The following is a 20,381-nucleotide window of genomic DNA, read 5'->3' on the forward strand; positions in this document are numbered from 1 at the left end:
GAACTTTTCTGCTGTCTCAGATTAATTTTATAGCTTTTGTTTGACTTTGTTGGTGATTTTGCTGTATGTTGGTAAGTGTGGATCTTTTGTTATCTGAGAAAAAATACTCCATGTTACAGCATAAAACTCTTTACTTGTTTTAATGTGAAGTATTTTCTTTAGTATTTTTCATAAGAAAAATTAAAAATGTAGATTTTTTTCTTAAATCATCTAAATGCATTCTTTGAAATACTCTTCAAACAAAATGAGATAAAAGTTCACAATATAATCCATATGAAGAAGGATGCTATAGACATTCTTAAATTTTGTTATTTCTACAAAATTTATTTATATGTATTCATTTAAGATTTTTTTTTTCCGCTCAGAGTTTTGTTTACATAGAAAAGCATGTTTGGCTAGCACTCTTCATTGCTGACCAAAACAGGACACAAATATTAAAATGTGATACTTACCTAAATAACTGTGAGCTGGTTTTTCTTCCACAACTTTGATTCTTCTTGCTCCTGCAGGTATCACTAAAGCTTCCACATAACCTAGACATGAGACCAAATGTCCAGGTAAAATAAAAAATGTCAGAAAGTACATAGAATCATAGAATCATTGAATGTATTGGATCAGAAGGAACCTCTAAAGGTCATCTAGTGCAATCCCCCTACAATAAGTAGGAACATCTCACACTAGAACAGGTTGCTCAGAGCCCCATCAAGCCTGACCTCAGTGTTCCAGGGATGGCGTCTCCACCACCTCTCTAGACAACCTGTTCCACCCTCATCATAAGGAACTTCCTATTGTCCCACCTAAATCTACCCTTCTCTATCTTAAAACCATTGCCCCGTGACCTACTGTTACATATCATTGTGAACAGGTCTTCCCCAGCCTTCTCATAGGCCCCTTTCAGGTATTGGAAGGTCTCTACAAGGTTACCCCAGAGTCATCTATTCTTCAGGCAGAACAACCCCAACTCCCTCAGCCTGTCTTCATAAGAGAGGTGCTCCAGCCCTCTGATAATTTTTGTTGCCCTCCTCTGGACACACTCCACCAAGTCCGCATCCTTGATGTGTTGGGGGCTCCAGAGATGGATGCAGTGCTCCAGGTGTGGTCTCACCAGGGCAGAACAGAGAGGCAGAAGCTTCTCTCTCGATCTGCTGGCCAAGCTTCTTTTGATGCAACCCAGGATGTGGTTGGCTTCTGGGCTGCAATTGCACACTGGTGGTTCACGTCCAGCTTTTCATCCACTATTACCTCCAGGTCTATTTCCACAGGGCTGCTCTCTAGCATGTCTTTCCCCCTTCTGGTTGCCCCAGCCCAGGTGCAGGACCCTGTACTTGGCCTTGTTGAACCTCATGAAGTTCACCTGGGCCCACTTCTCCAGCTTGTCCAGGTCCCTCTGAATGGCATCCTGTCCCTCTACAACATATCAACCATACAACCCAGCTTGGTGTCATCAGCAAATTTGCTGAGGGTGCTCTCAGTGTCAATATCATTAATGAAGACATTAAACAACACTGGTCTCAGTACGGACCCCTGAGGGACACCACTTGTCACCATTTTCCATCTGGACATCAAACCATAATGTCTTGACTCACTCTGCTCTGCAAAAATATCCTGCATCCACGCTAAGTTACCATTACCACAGCTCCCAGTGTGGTTGCAAAATGGAAACCCTGAACTTCGTTTGTCTTTTTTTTTCTTTCTTACAGAGCATGTGACAGTTCCTTGCCTTTGGAATTTGTCCTTCTCATTGGATCAAACAGACAGAAGCTCTGTCATATTCTGGCTTGTCTATTTGCCCCCTACTTCTGAGATAGCTCAGTACTGTAAGATGCTGATTGTTCTGGCACTGGTTCAGCAAACCACTTACGCAAGTGTTGAAATTCTAACCATGCATCTTCTCCCCTATGTTGCTTTTTAAATGTAACAAGTTATAATTTGTACAGCAATGGTTTGAGTGTTTTTGGAAAATGCTGAAACACCCTAAGATACGATGCATTATGTGTAATACATATACACCACAATATACAAGCAAAAGCATATAGCAAAGTAAAACATTAGAAGAACTAGTGAGGTTAGGTTGAAGCTGGAGCAGATGAAGCCAAGTAGTGTCCCCACAAAAGAATTTCAACTTCACTCAGCATGTAGAGACTAATGCTATGACATATATAGTCCCACTGTTGGGTTGTTGTTTGTTGGGTGGGATTTTTTGTTTGTTTGGGTTTTTTTTTGTGCTTTAACACATTCAAGCTCTGTTATGAATTGCTATAGGTTGAAGTCTACTTACTAGTTACTTATTTTATATTACAATTGCTTCCTTACATTGTGGGATTAAGATATGCTGTTGAGCAATTTGCTTTAAATGAAAAGGCTTGAAAAGACAAGACAGGTGAAAATTACTGTACAAGCGGTGATGTTATAAATTAATAAAACCAAATTTTAGACTACCTGGGTGAACTTCAAAAAGTGGACAGTAAACTAAGTTGTTATTCCATGTAGCTATAAAAGGTTCTATAACAAAATTCTGAGCATTTACAACACTTTTTCAATTATCCTGAAGCATAAAAATGAAATTGCTGCAAAACAGCATTACTTATTTTTAAGTTTTTTAAGGGCTAAAAACACTTCCTGAGTATACCTGACAGGCCAGCTTCTTGAGAAGGAAATTATCTTATGCAGCTGTTTAGAGGGTAGGTTTTTTTTATCTTCTAGTCCTCCAGACTCAACTGTGGTTTGGGATTCCTGCTCTGCATCACCTTCAGTTCAAACCAAGACTAGATATAAACATCTGAAGACTATGCCTAACTTTATGTTTTTAAAGAAGCACTATACTTCACCCTATAATGCATTTAAGTCCTTGCTTTTTCAAAGGTAATACTGTTTGCTTCTAAATACAGTACTTTTTAAAATGTGATTTACTTACTGTCCTGTAATTCTCCACATTTTCTATTCAAAAAACAGAAAACAAATATTGAAAACAGCTGGCCAAATGGTGTTTCAAAGAAAAAACTTTTCTTGGACACAAGGTATACATGGTGCATGGCACACATTATTGAGATTTCAGTCCTCTGTTCTGTCAACACTGTTGTGCTAGAGTCAGACAATTATTCTCATTCAAAAAACAGATCACAGCAATGTTCTGTTCATTCTACATCAGAAAATCTATTTGCTTTTTATGGTGTGCTATTATTAGTATAAAACAAAGAAAAACTAAAAGATACATTCTCCCACTGCCTGTCTTTCTTTAATGATGTTACTCTTTCAGGTAACAGTTCATAATTTGGTTATATATTTTGAAGAGCACTAAAACACTATGAGAATTTATACTTTATTTTTTTACTGAAAACATACATTTTATTTCACAGATTTATTTTTTTTTAAACCAGGCTCTTATGTGTGTCTTAATGGAAGATAAATTAGACAATTGAAACAATCTGCAATAGTTTTGCAACAACTCAATTTAAAAATATTCATGTATTTATTATCTTAGAACAAGTAGATCTGAAGTTCTTGTGAGGAACTTCGTATCTTTAAGAAGCACAGTTTTTTACAGTTCCCAGTGCTCAAAATAATCAAACAGCTACTGGTTTCCTGAGTATTTTAAATAAACGGACTTACCTGCTCCTCTGGTATGGTTAAAATCACCTTTAATAACTTTGCATGACTTTCCATTACCATTGCATACACCACAGTGATCTTCACGAGCCAAAGATCCTAATATGCCATCACAGCCAAATTTCTGAGGGAGAAGAAAGAAAAGCTATTGAGGCTATGTTTTCCATAAAGCTGCCTTTAGTAGTCAGCATCTCACCCTACCAACACGATCTACCCCTGCTCGGAGTGAGGACTGCACTAGTTCATGTGCAGATGTCCTGGTTTGAGCCAAGATGAAGCCATTTTCCTTTTACTGGTTTTGTTTTTCTTTTCCTTCAGTAAGCTTTCTTTTAACTAGCACGAGAGTGTTCCAAATGAGGCTGATAAGAGTGGAATGTTTTTCTAACTGCTGGTTCTTCAAGGTCGCACCTTCACTCTGCCGGCTCAGACACTACGGGGAGGTCTGTGACCCCCCTGTAGGAGGCTGAATTAGACAGACAGCAAAACTGGCCAGAGATATTCCATTCCATATACCTACGTAAGCTCAGAGGAAGGTCAGAGATCACAGAAGACAACTTCCTTCCTGCTTCTTCTTCCCTTCTCTTCCACCCAGCACCATCGACCCCCAGGCTGAGCTCTCCTGACCCTCATCACTCTCTGCTTTCTCCAGCAGCTCCGGGATTTTCGCTGTGGGAGTTGCTGGCAGTGGAGGGAGGCAAGAGGCTTTTGCACATACCTGAACACATTTGTATATAATTGTACATATTTTCTTATATCATTAATGTTTAATTAATGCTGTGTTGTTTAGTTTTCAATCCAGCCAAGTCTTTTTCTGTCTCTCCTTCCCTACCTGGGTGAGAGGGGGAGGGGATCGAGAGCGTTGTTGTCAGACTTGAGGCAAATGGTGACAACAGAGTAGTAATTTTTTCTATTATTTTATGCATATTGTTGCATTCACTCTTCCTATGGTTGGATAACTTTATCAGATACTCTCTGAGAGGAAGACAACCACATTCTCACTTTCCCTTGGGACCTCTGGGACTTCTGAGCCACTGTGCAACACACCCCTTGCAGTCCCTCCTGCTTAGTGACAGCAAAATGTACAAGTCTGTTGCTTTCTCCTCAAGATATGGGAGGTCCTTTGTCCCAGTGGTGAAATGCTGTCTAATGTTAACCTAATGTCTTATTCTGAATAGGACATGAACACGTCTGCCATATGTGAATATAAACCGTATTTGTGTTTTGCTGAAAAGCATTCAGTTTAAAACAAAAAAGTTTGCTCTAGCACCTCTAGATTATTACATTAGACACATTTCTATCAGTAACTATCAGTGGTAGCTTGACAGTTAATACCATACGCTCTCCTGATATGAAATAAAAGCCTTTTTAAAGTCTAAAGAAGTCATCAGAGAGGAATCTTACACATTGCATATATGCATCTGATAAAACCAAATTAACTTCAAGATTGATAATAATGAAGATAAAGGCTGGGTTAAAGAGAAAATAAAGGATTCCTTTAATGACAGAAACCACAGTCTGTCATGGAGCCACTCATTTCCAAGCACATTTAGATTGTGACATAAATTTATGAACAGAGTTCTTTTACCGAAAAAAAGCAATACAGATTTCAAAATACTGATTATGCCATAGGAATTGAAGAACTGTGTACCCAAAATGGCACATCTACCAGATATAACAACTTAACTCTACAGCTGTAGTCCCCAGAGTTCTTCCTAATGGATTATCTAAAAAGACAGGGTAAAATGCGGAAGACCTTAGAAATTAGACTATAAAATTTGCTTAGCACTTACGTCTGACTTTTGATATGCGAAGAAGCCAACCCAGTCTCTGCCAGGCAGGTTTGGATTAAGGCTTTTTTTCTTTTTGGTCTTTATTAGTCAGTTGTGAAAAGTGAATGATAAATGACACTTTTTTCAGGGAAAGTCTTGATAGATAGATAGATAGATAGATAGATAGATAGATAGATAGATAGATAGATAGATAGTCTTACACATACTAAAAATATATCATATTTGTCATTAAACCGATAATTGTTACATAGTGAACTAAAGCCTCTATTCAGCAAATTATTTAAGAGTATTCTTGTTGCATGTACTCGGGCACTCGAGAAAGGATAATTATAAGTACATATATGTATTTGTATGCATATATACATGCCTGCATCCATCCATAAGTTAATATGTTGAAGCTATTACAGTATCTAGTGATGCTATTTCTATGTTACAGGCCAAATTCAATGTGTGCATTAAGAAGCAGACAAAGAATACAATCAGCCCTGTAGGATTTTTATATAGAAAAGTTTCCATATGAAGAACTATAAAAGCAACAAAATAACTTAAATGAATCAAATTAATTCTGAGGATCACGAATAGCACAAGCACTCAACTTTAATTATCTATTATTCTGCTCCTTTGGTCTTGATTTATTTATATGATTTTTTTTTTCCATTGAAAAAGGCAGAATTAGACATATATTATGTACAGCTCATGGCAAAATTCCCAAAACGTTGAAAGCTGAGGCTTTCCTTAGAAGATGTAATAAGTTAGACTCATTTTCCACTTGTAGAAGTTATAAGCATCCTTACCATCACACGTACACATTTCCCAACCTAACTGTTTCACATACTGTGTTGCACTGAAATTAGCTTAAAATATTTGAATAAGATTCAAAAAGAGCCATTTAGTCTTGGTCATGCTATCAGAGAAATAACACATATGCACAACAAATGTATGCACTTGCATACATGTGCCCGTTTTCAAAACAAATCATACCTGGCATCTACCATCTGCACAGACATCTAACCCTTGTTGGCCACAAGGAGTCCCATCCATCACCTTTTCTGTTAGAAGAATGGGTTGATCCTTTCCAGTCGGTGAACAGAATAAGGCACATGGCTTTTCTGTAGAAGCAATGGATGGAAAATGCCACCAAATAGACACAGTATTACTATAAATATTATTTCCAAAACTTGAATTTGCTTATCTATGTGGCATAACAAGTTATCTTAGATACAATGAAATAAAAAAAAAATTGAGCTTTTTCATCAATTTGAAAAACTCAAGTTCTTTTCCCTGCTAGAGCATACTGGTGCTGTAACCTTGTCCTAATTAGTACTCATGTCATGTTAATTGATGCAATTTAAAACACAAACATTACAGCAGTTGGAATATTTTGGTTGTAATCTATACTTTGATTCTGCTATATTTATGGCAGATCATAATATTGGTGAAAACCTAAACTTAACCCTTCCCAGATTTTCTATTTATGCAGGTCAAAGAGAAAAAAATTAAGTAACTGAGACAACCTGGGAAGAAAAAAATATATGAATTTACAATGCCCACGTTAAAAAACAAAGAAACAAAACCAACCAACCAACCAAAACAAAACAAAACAAAACAAAGCCCAATAATGAACACATTATTTTTAGCACCTTTACCAAGGTTAGGCAACTTTCTACCACATATCTCAAACACGGATATCCTATGTATCCATGTACTCCTGATGGTGATTATTTATAAATAATGACATTTGCTTCACCACTGCCAAAGTAATACCAAATAAACTAAATTAAATTTCCTCTCAGTGGTTAACATGATTTTTTACTATCTGTATTTGCAAGTGTAGTGACTCAGAACTCCTTTGTAAATCTGCAGCAGATTTTTTAAAGTATTAAGTCAATCCTGAATTTGAAACTGATCTCACTTACACACAATCTACACCCCTCTGAATTCATACTGACTTCTAGATTCCTGGAGTGCATTTTTATTAGTAAATTTTAAAAGTTCCAGGAAACATTAATAGATACTGGCATTCTACTGTCCGTGCAGCTGAACTGTAAAACTTCTATGCCACCTTTTTTTTTTTTTTTTCTTTTCTTTTTCTTTTTCCCCTGTGCTAACTAGCACTAGCTCAGTTTAGACTGGAAATTGCCACTTGCAAAGGAACATTTCCAAAAAGCAGTTTAGATGTCACCATTCTTTTCAGAGTGAAAAAGAGCTGAAAAGTATGGATACAGGACTTCCATGTCAATTAACTTACACATCAGAGACTAGTCTGGGCACTTTTATTTTACTAAAATTGACACAACCTCTGGGTAACTCTAGGGGATTGGTACAAAAAGATGTGATCTCTTTTGCCAACATGTGAAGACAGACACCAGCCTTGCCCAGCTTAGAAGAGTGAATATTTGCCTAAGTATGTGTTCTCTGCGTTCCCATTATAGTCCTTCAATAGTAATCCCAAAGCTCTGTGGGATCTTGAGGCATGTTATCAGCATTTTTTAAAGGAATACAAGATTATCAACCTAAACATTATTTTAAGGACTCTGAACTCAAAGAGACAGTAACTCAACAACACTGGACAACTTCAACAGCCTATAGGAGACCTCATTCAAATAAAGGAACTATTTTGGTCCCAGTTGCACTATTAGCATCTACTAAAGGCTAAGAGCACAAATTAGGGATTTGGGAACAAGGTATTTCTGTAATACTGGAAGCCCCTAGCTGGTGTCCACCTTTTTGTCTCTGGAGGGACAGACACATCAAGACAACAGAATCTCTCAGAACAAAGTTAGATGAAAGCAACCTCCATGCTTCTTATAACGGGACAGGAGAGGTCAAAATTTTTCTTTAGATGACTGAAGTATTCGAAGTTTGGCAGAAAGCTTTTGATTCCTGAGCATATAAAACATGTGTTCCTGTGCTAAAATGAAATTTAGAAAAACAAACCAAAATTAATTAATTAGATAAGCACTTAAAAAATAGCTGAAGAGAGTCTTCCTTACTATGGAATGAGCTAACATACAAGCCTAATGAGAGTAGCCTTACGAGCTTTCATTTTGGCATCTTGAGAAAAAGGCTTAGAAGAAAAAAAAAACAAAAAGCCCTTCTTTAGTTAGACAGATATTAAAATAAATTCCTGATAATTTACATTTTCTGGGATTTTACAAAATAGATCTCTTAAAATCTATGCTTTCTAAAAGTTTCTGATAGTTTGTTTCAAGAGTTAAAAATAAACTGTAATAATTAACTACTTTAAATGTGACAATACATATACACAGTATTTCTGTGTCATTCCAGGCTCTTCTTTATCACCAGTTGCTATGATGATGTTAATTTCTCAAATTAACAAGGTCCTGCTGGATGAACCCGACCTCTTTCTATGACAAGGTAAACTGTTTAGTGGATGAGGAAAAGGCTGTGGATGTTGTTTATGTGGACTTTAGTGACATCTTTGATTCTGTTTCCCACAACATTCTCCTGAAAAAACTGACAACTTAAGGCTTGGATGAGTGTACATTTGCTGAGTAAAACACCAGTTGGATGGCTGGGCCCACAGAGTTGTGTAGAATGGAGTTAAATCCAGCTGGCAGCCAGTCACCAGTCAGCATTGTTCCCCAGGGCTCAGCACTGAGGCCGTCTTTTTTCTGTTTCTTTATCGATGACCTGGATAAGGGGATCAAGTACACTCTCAGGAAGTTTGCAGATCACACTGCAAGTTGGGGGGTGACTGTATATGTGCCTGAGGGTAGACTCTACAGTGGAACAGGCTGAATCAATGGTGTAAGGCCAATTGCTTGAGACTCAACAAGTTCAAGTGCCTGGTCCTGCACTTGGGTCACAACAAACCCATGCAACACTACAGGCTTGGGGAACAGTGGCTGGAAAGCTGCCCAGCAGACAAAGACCTGGGGTGTTGATCAACAGCTGACTATCAGCTAGCAGTGGTCAAGGAGGGTGATAGCATCCTGGCTTGTAGCAGAAATAGTGTGACAAGCAGAACTAGTGAAGTGGTTATCCCCCTGTACTTGGCACTGGTGAGGTTGCACTTTGAGTATGGTATTCAGTTTTGGGCCCCCCACTACAGGACAGACTTGAGGTGCTGGAGCAAGTCCAGAGAAGGCCAACAAAGCTGATGAAGGTTCAAGAGAACAACTCTTACAAGGAGTGGTTAGGGAACTGGGATTGTTTAGCCTGAAGAAAAGGAGGCTGAAGGGAGACTTTACTGCTCTGTACAACTACCTGAAAGGAGGTTGTAGTGAGGCGGGGTTTTGTCTCTTTAGTACCAAACAAAAGAACAGGAGAAAATAGTCTCGAGTTGTGCCAGAGGAGGTTTAGATTGGATATTAGAAGAAAATTCTTCACTGAAAGGGTAATTAAACACTGGAACAGGTTGCCCACTGAGGTGGTTAGATGACCATCCCTGAAGATGGTTAAAAGATGTGTCGATATGGTGCTTAAGAATATGGTTTAGCACTTGTCATGGCAGAGTTAGGTTAGTGGTTGGACTTGATGATCTTAAAGGTCTTTTCCAACCAAAATGATTTTATGATTCTATGATTCTAGCTACTTTAACTGAAGTACATGTGTTGTTTTTTTTGTTTTAAAAAAATAAATTACATAATAAAAATTTTGAGAAAATTCAGTGGAATGGCAGCTATTGTTCACATTCATAGCAAGAACTTGGGTGGAATGTTTTGGTTTCCAGTTGCTGACATTTTATACCAACATTATCTTTGCAGATACTAGAAGTTCAACATTACTATACTCCGACTTGAACATGCTCCTAATGATACAGTATCTAAGCAAGTTTGTTATACTGAAGCGTGCATGCAGTATACCAGTTACTAGGGTCTCTTTAACTGTTAACTAAGTTTCCAGTATGCATTACAAACGGATTTCTGCCAAAATCAAACATTGGTATGTGAAATACTCAAATGTTAAGCTAAAAAGTGCTCTCTTCTTCCTCCAAAAAGAGAGGCTTACAGTACCTGAATTGTCTTTTTGGCTTTGTAATTGGAAGTATAGTTGATACATACATGCTTAACAACATTGCATTCCTCTAGAAAGCTGTATTTCTGAGACACTTTATACTACACTGTTGACTAAGAGAACCAAACTGATACTGAATTTCAGTTCAAATGTAGCCACTACAGATAAGAATGAGAAATTTAATAGGAATGTAATACAAAAGATTCCAGAGCATGTGAAAGTACCACTGGATCTTGACTATGAAATAAGAATTGCTTATAAAAATCTTGGGGTTTTTTCCTTTAATTTTGCTTTAATCTTTCTTAATCAACAACAACACCAACAAGGTGTAAGCCGTATGAGCAGATGAGAAGAATGTGGGAGATGGTTTTACACTTACCATCATCAATGACAGCCTGCCACTGGTGCACATGCTTCTGATACGAGGATCTGACACTGAAAGCCTGACACTGCCAGTCCCTGAAGGCAGGCACACCAGCAGGACAAGAAGGATTTTCACATATTCTATACTGCATTGTGGGACTGTGACATTCGCCTTCAAGCCCTGAACTAGAAAATACAGCGTAAATATCATGCTTTATTCTTGGTTATGTTTTGTAAAACTGACAGCACAGCTTATTTATGCCATACATCATTTTAAATAGTAGATTTTCTTCTTGACACATCACATTAAGAATCACATACAAAAAATCAAAGTCAGAGAACAAAACACATTTTCCTTCTGTTTGTACTGGTCACATTACATACAAAGTCATGGGTGCTAAACTGTAATTTACACTTGACCCCAGAGAAGCACTAAGACTAGCAAAATTCAGTAAGGAGAACCTCAACTGTAGTTTTGGTATAGTTCAGGCGATTTTTCTCTAGCTGGATTGAGACAAAGGTGCCACTGAATGGAAGGAACACCTGCAGATTTGCTACCTCTACTTTTTTACAAGTGTGGTGCTGCAAAGCTCAGACAATATTATTTGTTTATTTTTGGTCACTCTCGTTGTACTTGCAGGTCTTGATGCACAAACGCAAAAGAATAGTTAACTGGAGGAACTAGAGCGAATTTTTTGGAAACTCGCCTGGAAAATAAATAAATGAAACCAAATTAAGACCTCCCTAAATTCTACAAATAATTGTTAGGCATACAGAAGGAAGTGGCCTTTAATTGACAGGAAATGTGAAAGCATTCTGCATATCTAAGGCTTTTGTTAAAATACCATGCTTTTGTATAGCCATATCCAAGTTTTGAACATGTTGCTTTATGCAGACTTATCTTTTGTAACGCTTCTGTCTTTCCTGTCATAATTTTTGCCCCCAAACTGTTACATTGCCTTTAATATTTCTTCATTTCCCCATTTTGCTTGATTATTGTTGTAAACAATCTACTCTACTCCCCCCTGCTCTATGCCATACTACCCCACTTCACTCTACTCTAGTCTAAGCTAGGCTAGACTTCTCCACACGTGTCTGCATTACTCTACTCTACCCTGTTTGCACTTCTCTGCCTATTTATCATTTTTCTCTTGGTGTGTAAGTGACCAAAAAAAGAGATACAGTTCAGCATCTTTTTAGCTGACCACTGAGATATGTTGAAACAGACTCTATTCAGGTTACTGGTAAAACTCCCTTTATCTACAATGACACAAGGTTTTCATTATCACAAAATGCAGAATCAAACTGCTGTTTCCATATATTCTATCTGAACAGCTGTGAAACATAGAAAAAATTACAGAAGTTACAACTACTTGAGTCTCGAAATGAGGCAGAAATCAACTTTCCACAGAAAAAAATGCAAGACTAGAATTGCACACTGACACTCTGCAAGTTATTAATTTAATTTTCTATTTCTTCTTCAGGTGAAGATTATGAAGAAAGTTACATTGTCCCAAAAATATTAACCACACATTTGACAGAAGTAGAAAAGAGGAAATATAGTGTTATCATGCAATTATAAATATCAAATATCTATTCTCTTATGTGGTTTTCAGTATTCATAAAAAAATTATTGCCTATGTATAGGACAACTGTATCTTAATGGGTTTCTGTACTTTTAAGATTTAAATTATGTTCAGAAATTCTGATGAACACCAATGGAAACCTGAACTTGTTTTTACCCAGAGCATTTGCGTTGTCGGCTGCTGATTCCAGTGTTGCATGAGCGGCTACAAGCGCTCCATGCACTCCACTCCCCCGCCGTGTGCTCCACGAAAGAGGTCCGATTGATACACTCTCCAGCCTTACACCACTAGGTGAAAATTCAGCTCTTAGGTAAATAAATCAAGGCATATGTAAAACAATTCACTGCTCCACAAGCACATGGGAAGCACAACAGAAACATTTCGTTCAATATATCCTTTTCAGCTGAGTAATATTTTTTCCTATTCCCCATAGCTTTGTTTTCTATTCTAGCAAATACAGCAGCTAGACACCTTTCTTTGGTCAGTGATGAAGGAGCACATGGAATTTTCATCCACGAGCTTGAGCACAAGTTCATTCCCCATGAAGGATGCCTCCTGAAATAGCATGCTGTAAAAGGTCCCCAGACCATGCTACGCCCTTCACTTGAGAGTGTGTACTGCCTAGGAAAGCACTTTTGCATCCAGCACAAACCCACAGCTGAGATCATCCTCCAGCTGAACAGTATGGATGACCACAGCACATTGTTCAGGACTATTCTAAGGAGCTTTTGGTTTTCTGCTGCAGTTCTGACATAAACAGCAGGAACTAGATTGCCACTGATTATCCAGTGACAATTCCAATAGAAGAATATAAGTATTAGAGAAAATAAGATTTATTCACAACTTGTATTCAAAGAGAGAATGGAGGCCTCAAAAAGCTAGTGATGAGAAAGTCAAAAGAATTTCTGCCACTTATTTAAATAATAATAATCACCTCAATAATCTTATATGCATATGTTGTCTCCCAGGACAACTGTAATCTCTCACTCAAAAACTATTCAATCACTATTGTTATGGTCTGTAACCTATGTCCATATCTAGTATAAATCATTATAACTCTGAAAAAACTAGCACTTTATCAACTTATACTAGCTGAATATCCATCCTATGTGTTACATTTCAGTAACTGCAAAGTAATACGGCTACATGTAAACAATGAACACTTAATGCCATTAACATCAATAATCTTACCAATTCCTCTTTGCTGTCTGAAATTTTGGTGAATTACTATTGTTAATGGATGAAGTTAATAAAGAAGGTTCATATTTTGAACAACAAAAAAACCCCTTGTAATTAATGCAGTCATTAAAGGTCTTTGTCACTTTTAGAACATAATTCCATTACTTGCAGTGTCTGTGCTAATCCTTGTCTGATAATCTTACACTTCACCTGCAGTTTTAAATTGGTTTTCACTGTCGAGTTGATCTTAATTTCCTCTCTTAAATCATGGCATTACAATGATGACATAATTATGAAACCTTTGAAAAATCTTCACATAGAATGGTTCCATTATTCTATTTAATCTGCAATCAGAAACTAGAAATTTTGCAGTGCTCTCAGATATGCTTCAGACCAAAATGCTCTTATTTATTTAAAGATATTCCTTCAGATTTGATAGTCAAAATAAATTTTTCTCTGCAGTAGCATCTGCCTCAGGTAGACTCTAAGGGATGCTTATAAATCCTTGACTTAAAAGCCAGCTGAGTTTGGAAAGGCTAAGCAAACAATAATAGCTTAATCACTTCTTAAGATCTTAAGAGAAACACAAGACAACAATATGTCAATGTAAGTTTAAAAAAAAAAAGTGCCAGTGATCTGTCTAATCTGAAGTTTATCTTGGACAGATAACAAACAAGAAGAATAATCCCTTCTAATTTCTGAGATGTTTCAGTGATATGTGCTTAGTTTTTTTACTGCTAGACACAAGGTATATTTGTAGCCTGACACAAAGCTCAATGAGTTGTTCTAAATAGAACCAGTACTTTGTCTTACCCTTACAAACTGCTCCCTACTTGCTAAGCTCTACATAAAGGTAATAGTGTTACCCCTCCTCTTTGGACTTTCCCAGGACTATCATATCATAATGTTCCTCTAACTATAAAGTTAGAATGAGTGCTCTGCAATGAGTTGCTATTATTACCTTTTGCAAGTCAGACATTAATATGCAAAGCGCACATTGATTTTGGGTGCCCGTTTAATGAGGGTCATGTCTTCACAATGAAAAATCCTGGGTAGTCTTAAAAAGTTTCTGGACTTTTTTATTCTATACCATGGGCACACCATGCCCATGTTTCACCATACACCAGTTTCAGCATACAGAATGCAACATCAAACACAAGGCATGGCCCTGCCTTACCAGGTATTGAGTTGAGAGAGAACATCAACCACACATATTTATCAGAATCAAAAGATTGCTGCAAATGTAATTACTTAAGAGATACAAAAAGCCTGTTTTTCCTTTAGCATGTAAAATGATACTATCTGAACATATTCTCCTACTTAGTAGATTGATTTGTTTAATTTTTTAGGGAGATGATGATGGTTCTGGTGAATGTAATATGATTCAAAGAGCTAAACACTCCTATGGGTGACTGCTCTCAGCACAATATAATGAAAACCCCATTATATATGTATGCTCTGCTCTGTTATCTGTAGTTATTTACCTTCATTTATAGTTATATACAAAGATGACAGAGATTATTCAAACAGGAACGTCTGACTTCAGGTAACCATTTAATTTATCTTTGATGGTCTATTTTAATGACATTTATGACTGTTTTACATGCACTAAGTATTTCTTTACAAAGCTTACTCTAAAAAGTTCTATCACAAATCTGTACCAATTTCTTCTATGAGACTATTTCTAAATCTTAGATAATGGCTGAGAACTTTATATCTTTGAAAACTTGTGTTCCTGTTCACAGTAAGCAGTGCAACAACAGCATTCTATTAATAAATAGGATACAAAACTAAAAGGCATTTCAAAGAAAAGTATAAACTTTAAAACATTTTTGGGTTTTGCTAACTTTTAAAAAAGTTTTTAGCAAAATGTACTTTTTATTATATATATATTTTATAATACACAACACATAATGCATTCAACTACATATGTATGATTTTTATGATATTCAAGGTAAGCAATAACTTTAAACAAGTACAAAGACCTATTTGAATTGTTTCTTCAATTGCTATGCGTTCAATATAATTTATATTGCTTTTCCACTAGAAACATACCTTTCCAGTTTCACAGTCTGTTCCATCCATTGGAGGATCCACTTTAGTTTTGCATTCCTTCTCACTTTCCACCTTGCACCACAATCCAGTGCAAATGACATGCTGAAAACCAAACACACACATATAAGAACAAAATCTGTCTTATGTAAAATACTTCTTAATGGAATCTACTAACAATGTCATAATGTCACCAATCTGATTGTACTGATGTATGTTTAAAGATTGATTAAACATGCAGAAAAAACAAAGTAGGTAGAGTCTACATAGACTTTTACAAATCACAAACATGTGGAACAAGACATGTTGCTGTCTTGACAAAGTGGGGGAAGGACCCTCTAAGTCTAACCTTAAGGGTGACAGTCCTAGCATATGCCAGATCTGATAGAGCACATAGGGACAGCTATGCCTCATGATTTAAAGCAGCCACTGCATAGATGCAGTCTTCCAGAGACAAAGAGATGTGAGCTTTCTGGGAATTCTTTTTAAAATTAATTCATGTTTTTAGTCCTTTTATTTAGTGCTCATTCATTTTATGTGTAAGGGAGAAAAATAGCACTGCCACTAGCAACAAAACCCAAGGTTTTAAAATGTGTCTATAAACATGATTTCTATACATAGGGACTAGTGAGTCTTTTGTGCAGCCACATAGAACTATGTTCATGGAAGTTTTGTCACAATGTGTCTGTAAGAAACCTTGAAGCTTCTCTAGAACTTTCAAATCTTGTTCATACCATCCTACTGATTGCTGCTATCTTATATTCTTCCAATGATTCATAATTACTCTAGAATTCATTCATCCTCTAGAAATATCTCAAATATGTTGTGGATAGCAGCAACAAAGACACAAAGTAAACAAATCATAATGAAATATTTTTCATTGGAAGAGTAAGAGAGGTACTAGTTAATAGTGAATTTTAGAAATTAAAAAAAAAAAAATTGCTTGTTCTGTCCTTCTTAACCATCAGAACAAATTCATTTTATCTTCTTCAGATGTACAGCCTTGAATCTCACATTTCCTCAAATTTCTTGGCAACTTTCCCTATTTTGCTATAAAAAGTACTCCTCCCATGGTATTCAGTCATGACTTGATCTTCCTCGCTGTCTTTCTCCCCCCTTAGTGGTAAACTGCATGGAAGTGAACAGAAGGCACATGGAGCTCAATTGTTGACTGAATGTTGTTTCGCATGTCCAGACTGATTTTACCCCTGAATATGTATAGCACTCCTAAAGAGGAATGAGAAGGATCAGAGGAAGAGGACAAGTCGCAGGGAGAATAAAAGGTGATCTTTATCTTTTATTTCTTTGTAAATTCTTATTCTTCTTACATATCTTTGAAAATAGGGTTGCCAGAAGACTTAAATTATTTTATACATTTGTAAACCCAGTAAGATCCTCTGTGCCTGTTACACCGTGCATGAAAAATGTGTGATAAACCTTACGCTACCTTGAAAACAATCTTATGGCATCAGAAATATAATTGAACAAAAGATTGTGTCTGAACAAAGTAACAGGACAATTCCAGTGCGAGGCTTGCATGTGTAAATGTCTGTAACATCAGCTTTCAAAAAGAGATTTTAGAGATCTGACACATTGCACAGAAACAAGAGACAGGATGGCAGCAGTCATCCCCAATCTGTCATGCAACAGTTTCATGTTGAAGCTGAACTAACAAGACAACAGTTAGCCTATGTATATCCTAAAATATAGATACAGAACTCCTATCCTGTTCCTGGCTAATTTTTAACAAGCATTTTTCAAATATCAAACTCTAACTTCTGTTCATGTTCAAGGGAGTAAGATTTTTTTTTTTTAACTGCACCTTAAGATATTAACTTCAGAGCCGAGAACTACACTCAGCAGTCTTGGAACACGATGCAGATGAGAGAGAGTATCATGTTCATGAGAAAGTGCCTCCGTATCAACTATGAAATGACAGATTATATTGTATCCTTTTTTCCCCTAAATACTTTGATTTTGTGCTTGCATATATGTAATGGTTTTAGCCAATAACTGTGTAATAGATGTGCTCTCTTACACCATCACTATCCTCCAAGGGGATTAAGGGATAGAGACTTTAAGGTTGGGGAAAAACCCTAGAATAGTTTTAATTAAATAATAAACATTAATAGTAATAATGAAGCTGAATTACATTAAAATATTTACAAATATTTAAATATGGAACCAGCACTACTCAGTTGGTAATTACTTCCCAACCAAAAAGTTTCCCAAACTGGACTCGGCAGCTGATGGAGGTGCCCAAGTCCACAGTCCCAGTGACCGTCCAGTTTCCTCTGGGGAGAAATTTCTTTTAGTATAAATCAGGATAGCTGTTAATGTTCACAGAGACTTATTAGTTATCTAACATGGCCACAGTTCAGCACCCACTACAGTTTTTTAGACCAGTTAAGGGAAGTAGTAGTTATTGGAGATCACAATATTAGATTATTCACAATCTGTAGAACAGTTCAGTGTATTTACACTGGAAAACAAAATACTGCAAAGCACACTCAGGATGTTTTTCTGAAAGAATGTTTATTGTCAGTTTTTAACAGCAAAAGCTAGTAAAATATAACATGAAAGTCACAGTGCACAATGTAGCAGTTTTTTGGGTTTGCCGATGATAAAAAAAAAAGTGATGCAGGTCTGTGTTCATCAAAGGGATCCTCTTTGCTTTCCCAATCACAAAAATATCTGTAAAGAAAGTCCAGTTGAGAGGAAAGACCAGAGACAGACACAGCATTTCAGAACTGCATTTGTGCAGTCAAGATTGTTTGAAGTGTGATGTTGGAGATGAGGACATATATTTCACCAGGGCTATAATATTTCCATGACTTTCTGTCTTTTCATTGTGATCTTTCCCTGTAATGCCTTCAAAAACATCATGAAATGTAACCAGTCTCTTAGTTCTTTCCAAAGATCACAGCTGTGTTATGACAAAAATTGTTTTAGTGGAAATTGACTAGATAACATTTGCATCCTGGACTTTAATCTTAAAAGCCAACATTTAATAGCTCAACTATTACATTCAGTTGTCAAGTTCTACAATCACATTTAATCATCAAAAACTACTTCTGGGCCATGATCTTAATGTCTGTTATTGTGAAGGAATGTTAAGGTCTAATTGATTCTTGTGTGAGACATCATGAGCATAAAAGCAAACTTGGCTGCCTTACAAGATAAGCATGGTGACATGGTATAAATCTTATACTCTCAGATCCACTCATGCTTTTCTTAGACTCCATAAATTTTGCTTAGGGTACAAAAAAAAAGGCTTTGAAATAAAGATCAAGAGGACAAAATAAAGTCTGGACACCATTAATGAAAAGGAGTGGGAGGGACTCACTTAGAAAAAGACAGAAGTAGGCCTTCAATGGTCCCTTCAGTCCTTTGCTTTAGCCATTAAATTATAAAGAGGAATTCTTGATAGGAAAAATGATTGGTATCTGCAGTGTTTCTCAGAGGTTGCCATATCATACAACTGTAAATTAATCTACAGTGCTACTCAGTAGTAACACTTGTAGAAAATCACATTCTGCAGAAATGCACCATTAATTGTACCACTGATGTTTGTAGATCATTAATAAAATTATTTTCCATTATTACTCAATTGTTTCCTTTCCTGAATACCTGCTATATATGAAACACATTTGCTTAATGTCAAAGACTGTATGGAAGTCCAATCATCCAATTATCTTCCAGTCACAAAAAAACGAAAGACTGTGACTTAGCTCATGATCTATCTTTTACATAGTTACAGTGAAGTGCATGAACTGTTCAAAAAGTGTATCCAAGAAATCCTGGGATATAAATTGTTGGATTTACTGAAATTTAAATGCACCTTCAAAGGGTACGTTCCTCTCTCATTTCCTGGCTTGTGGACAGTAGCCACATTAAACTGCCAGTTTTTGGCAGAATAGAAGAGAGTATACAGAGACAAAAGAAAGTAGTTAGGATTTCATGGAAAATTCAGTGATTACCAATGTATAATAAAATAGTTATTCTAATAAATTAATACCATAGCTAATTAAATACTGTATTCAAATCAGAAAAGCATTCTAAATGTTGACTTCCCTAGTGGCAGCCACAATAATCTGCACAATCAATGCAGTGAACTTCGAAGAATTTTCATAATGTGTAAAATGTGGTTATTTGGTAGGCTAAACGCAACATAGATGTTATTTCAATCTAACACCCTTGTATTTCAGAGGGAGAAGAAAAAACTGGATACTAATAGCATTTTCTAGTTAGACAATGTTGGTGTTGCACAGTCCATCTATGAGAACTCCTGAAGGATTCATGGAAAGTTTATATAGCTTGCTTCTAGCCTAATTTAAATTGCAAAATCTTTTTTCTTACTCTTCATACATAGGAGAAATGTGTAAGAGAGGATAGCTTTCTTACCCTCTGGGCTATGTTCTGAGTTTTTTCACCATAGAAATCTTATCTAATAAACTAGGATACTGTAAAATTCCCTAATAGAAGAGCTAAATTTAAGACCCAAAGGAGGGAACAAAAGAAAGAATACAGTGTCCAAGGTTGCTGCAACAAGCTCTTCAGGTCTACAATCTGAGGATCAAACTGATTGGATTTTTTTATTGAGGGAAAGGTCAGAGTGTAAATTATACTTACAAGCAGAAGAACACAGAGGAAAACCATCAAGGTGATTTCATGGATGTGGCAGTGGAGCTTTAGAGAACTTTGCTTTTGCGTCAGTGCCCTCAACAGATTTTCTCAGTTCTGTTCTTGGTGTCTTTTATTTTCATGTGATTTCTAACAGGCTCAAAGCTCTTACAGATGCATTACAGGAACTTTGAAGTTCAGT

General features: G+C 36.5%; 1 protein-coding gene across 1 annotated transcript in view; it reads right to left on the reverse strand.

Annotated features, from left to right (window-relative positions):
* ADAMTS19 (ADAM metallopeptidase with thrombospondin type 1 motif 19) overlaps positions 1 to 20,381 on the reverse strand; it is a 137,604-nt gene that overhangs the window by 32,491 nt on the left and 84,732 nt on the right. Inside the window, exons 11-16 of the mRNA XM_051643675.1 lie at positions 15,560 to 15,661; positions 12,482 to 12,612; positions 10,756 to 10,925; positions 6,378 to 6,505; positions 3,610 to 3,730; positions 453 to 533 (exon numbers count right to left, since the gene is read on the reverse strand). Of these exons, the coding sequence (XP_051499635.1) occupies positions 453 to 533; positions 3,610 to 3,730; positions 6,378 to 6,505; positions 10,756 to 10,925; positions 12,482 to 12,612; positions 15,560 to 15,661 (733 nt within the window). The remainder of the gene's footprint in view (positions 1 to 452; positions 534 to 3,609; positions 3,731 to 6,377; positions 6,506 to 10,755; positions 10,926 to 12,481; positions 12,613 to 15,559; positions 15,662 to 20,381) is intronic.

The sequence above is a fragment of the Apus apus genome, chromosome Z (genome assembly GCF_020740795.1).
Source record: "Apus apus isolate bApuApu2 chromosome Z, bApuApu2.pri.cur, whole genome shotgun sequence".
NCBI lineage: Eukaryota > Metazoa > Chordata > Aves > Apodiformes > Apodidae > Apus > Apus apus.